The 2,040-nt window shown below is 34.7% G+C and overlaps 1 protein-coding gene across 4 annotated transcripts in view; it reads left to right on the top strand.

Annotated features, from left to right (window-relative positions):
* LOC106874827 (probable thiopurine S-methyltransferase) overlaps nt 1-1,788 on the top strand; it is an 8,568-nt gene extending 6,780 nt beyond the window's left edge. For 3 of the 4 annotated variants that reach the window (XM_014922712.2, XM_014922711.2, XM_052968248.1), the window contains 2 exons: nt 311-385; nt 1,525-1,671. In XM_014922712.2, coding sequence (XP_014778198.1) covers nt 311-385; nt 1,525-1,645 — 196 coding nt within the window. In that variant the 3' untranslated portion in view covers nt 1,646-1,671. Of the gene's footprint in view, nt 1-310; nt 386-1,524 lie in introns of all 4 variants that reach the window. The other variant, XM_052968249.1, reaches the window with a different exon arrangement.
* Nucleotides 1,789-2,040: the final 252 nt, after the last annotated feature.

A 2,040-nucleotide genomic window follows, 5' to 3' on the forward strand; every position in this document is an offset into this window, starting at 1 on the left:
GGTGGTGGTTGACAAGGAACTGCAGATGGAATCCTTTTTCAGACAAAAGCTACTTCAGTCCTCACTGCCCCATTCATGTGATGTGTACAGGAAGTAGCTCCTAGTTTCTGCATGGGGCAAAGCATCTCTGACATTTATTTCACTTGCAGTAATTCCTTCCAGGCCTTCCTTTAACTGAACTAAAATAAAGGAAGTAAAAATAGGTTATTTCTTTTCTTCCAGAATATAATTAGAAGTGCTTTACATTTCAACCAATTGTAATAAATCTTGCTATTAATTTTTCTTCTTTTTCTTTTCTGCCAAATCACAGGGATTTTGAAGGACAGTTTAATGCTATTTGGGATCGAGGAGCTTTTGCTGCTATCATCCCCAAAACCAGAGAAAGGTTGGTAATAATTGCTTAATGACAATAACATAATTACATAGTCATAATGATATAATATATAAAAATAAATGCACCCTTTTAAAGCCTAGCCAGGCTCATGGTCCGGGTTTCAATGGCGTATGTGTTCCCCAACTGGACGGGACGCCAGTCCATCGCAGCGTTACTCATTTTTGCCAGCTGAGTGGAGTGGAGCAACGTGAAATGAAGTGTTTTGCTCAAGAACACAACGCGTCGCCCGGTCCAGGAATTGAAACCACAATCTTACGATCATGATGCTGACACCCTAACCACTAAGCCATGCGTCTCCACGATATAATATGTTAGTTGCATAATATTACTAATGATAGTAAAATATACTAATTAATTGTAAGAAAACCAGAGCACTAATTACATCAACCCCAGTGTTTCACTGGTACTTAATTTATCAACCCCAAAAGTAGGTAATGCAAAGTTGGCCATGGTAGAATTTGAACTCAGAATGTAAGGATGGATGAAATGTTGGTGAGCATTTCGCCGGGCATGCTAATGATTCTGTTAACTCGCTACCTTAATAATAATAATAATAATAGTAATAATAATATTAATAATAATAATAATAATGGTGATGATAATAATAATAATAATATTTTGTCTTCGTATAAAAGATGGGCTACAGCAAATATTCTGGGCTTCATATATTTTACCCCAGTCTCACTATGATGGCATGCACTGCTCTCACTCAATAATAATTATAATAAATGCCCTGATGCAATACCAGGCATTGGCTCTCATGGCTTCTGATCTTAACTGATTGTACATTGTTTTGTCTTGGTATAAAAGATGGGCTACAGCAAATATTCTGCTCAATACCACAGATTTGCTTGTCAGTTGCTTGATCTTAACCAGTTGAGCATGTCCTTTAATGGATGATGTTATGTGCATCTCTGATCACGAGCAGAAGTAGTGGGGGAGCATCATAGCCATGTGTTGAGAGGAACTCTTTGGGGTTTGAATAATTCACCACTAGAAACATGGGTGTTTTGTGCCAAAATTTGATTCCAATATTAGAAGTATTTAAAAAATGCAATTGAATTAATTTTTTTTGTTTATTTTCTTTTATTTAAAAATATAATTGTTGCTGTTGTTGTTGTTGCATTTAGGTATGCCCAGGTGATAAAAGGGTTACTTTCCCCTGACTGTCACTATATGATTGCCACAATGCAGTATGACCTTTCCTTATTTCCAGGTAAATCAAGAATGGTAGAGCAAGATACACTATAACCACTTGAATATATGGAGAGATTTTCCTTTCTTTGAAAATCATCCCTCACAAGAATATGAACCACTTATATTGAAGTTCATATAAATTTCTAAGTAAACATGAAACACTTTCCAAAAAGACTTAAAAATAAGGACCTTTCATTTTTGAGGGACACTGTAAAAGAAAGAAAATCCATTTTATATTTGAGTATATTTATATAGTGTTTACTTGCCTTCTTTTTACAGTTATTTGTATTTCTTAATTACTTTTTTATTAGTTTTAGTCTTGAACATTTCACATCAGCATTGATATATTAGATAGAACCTGGAATCTAAAGAAGTTGGTGGTCTCCATTGACAAACGTTATTTCATAAAAGTTCATGGACAAAAAGTATATCAAATTACAATGAGTTGA

This window comes from Octopus bimaculoides, chromosome 5 (assembly GCF_001194135.2).
Source record: "Octopus bimaculoides isolate UCB-OBI-ISO-001 chromosome 5, ASM119413v2, whole genome shotgun sequence".
Classification (NCBI taxonomy): domain Eukaryota; kingdom Metazoa; phylum Mollusca; class Cephalopoda; order Octopoda; family Octopodidae; genus Octopus; species Octopus bimaculoides.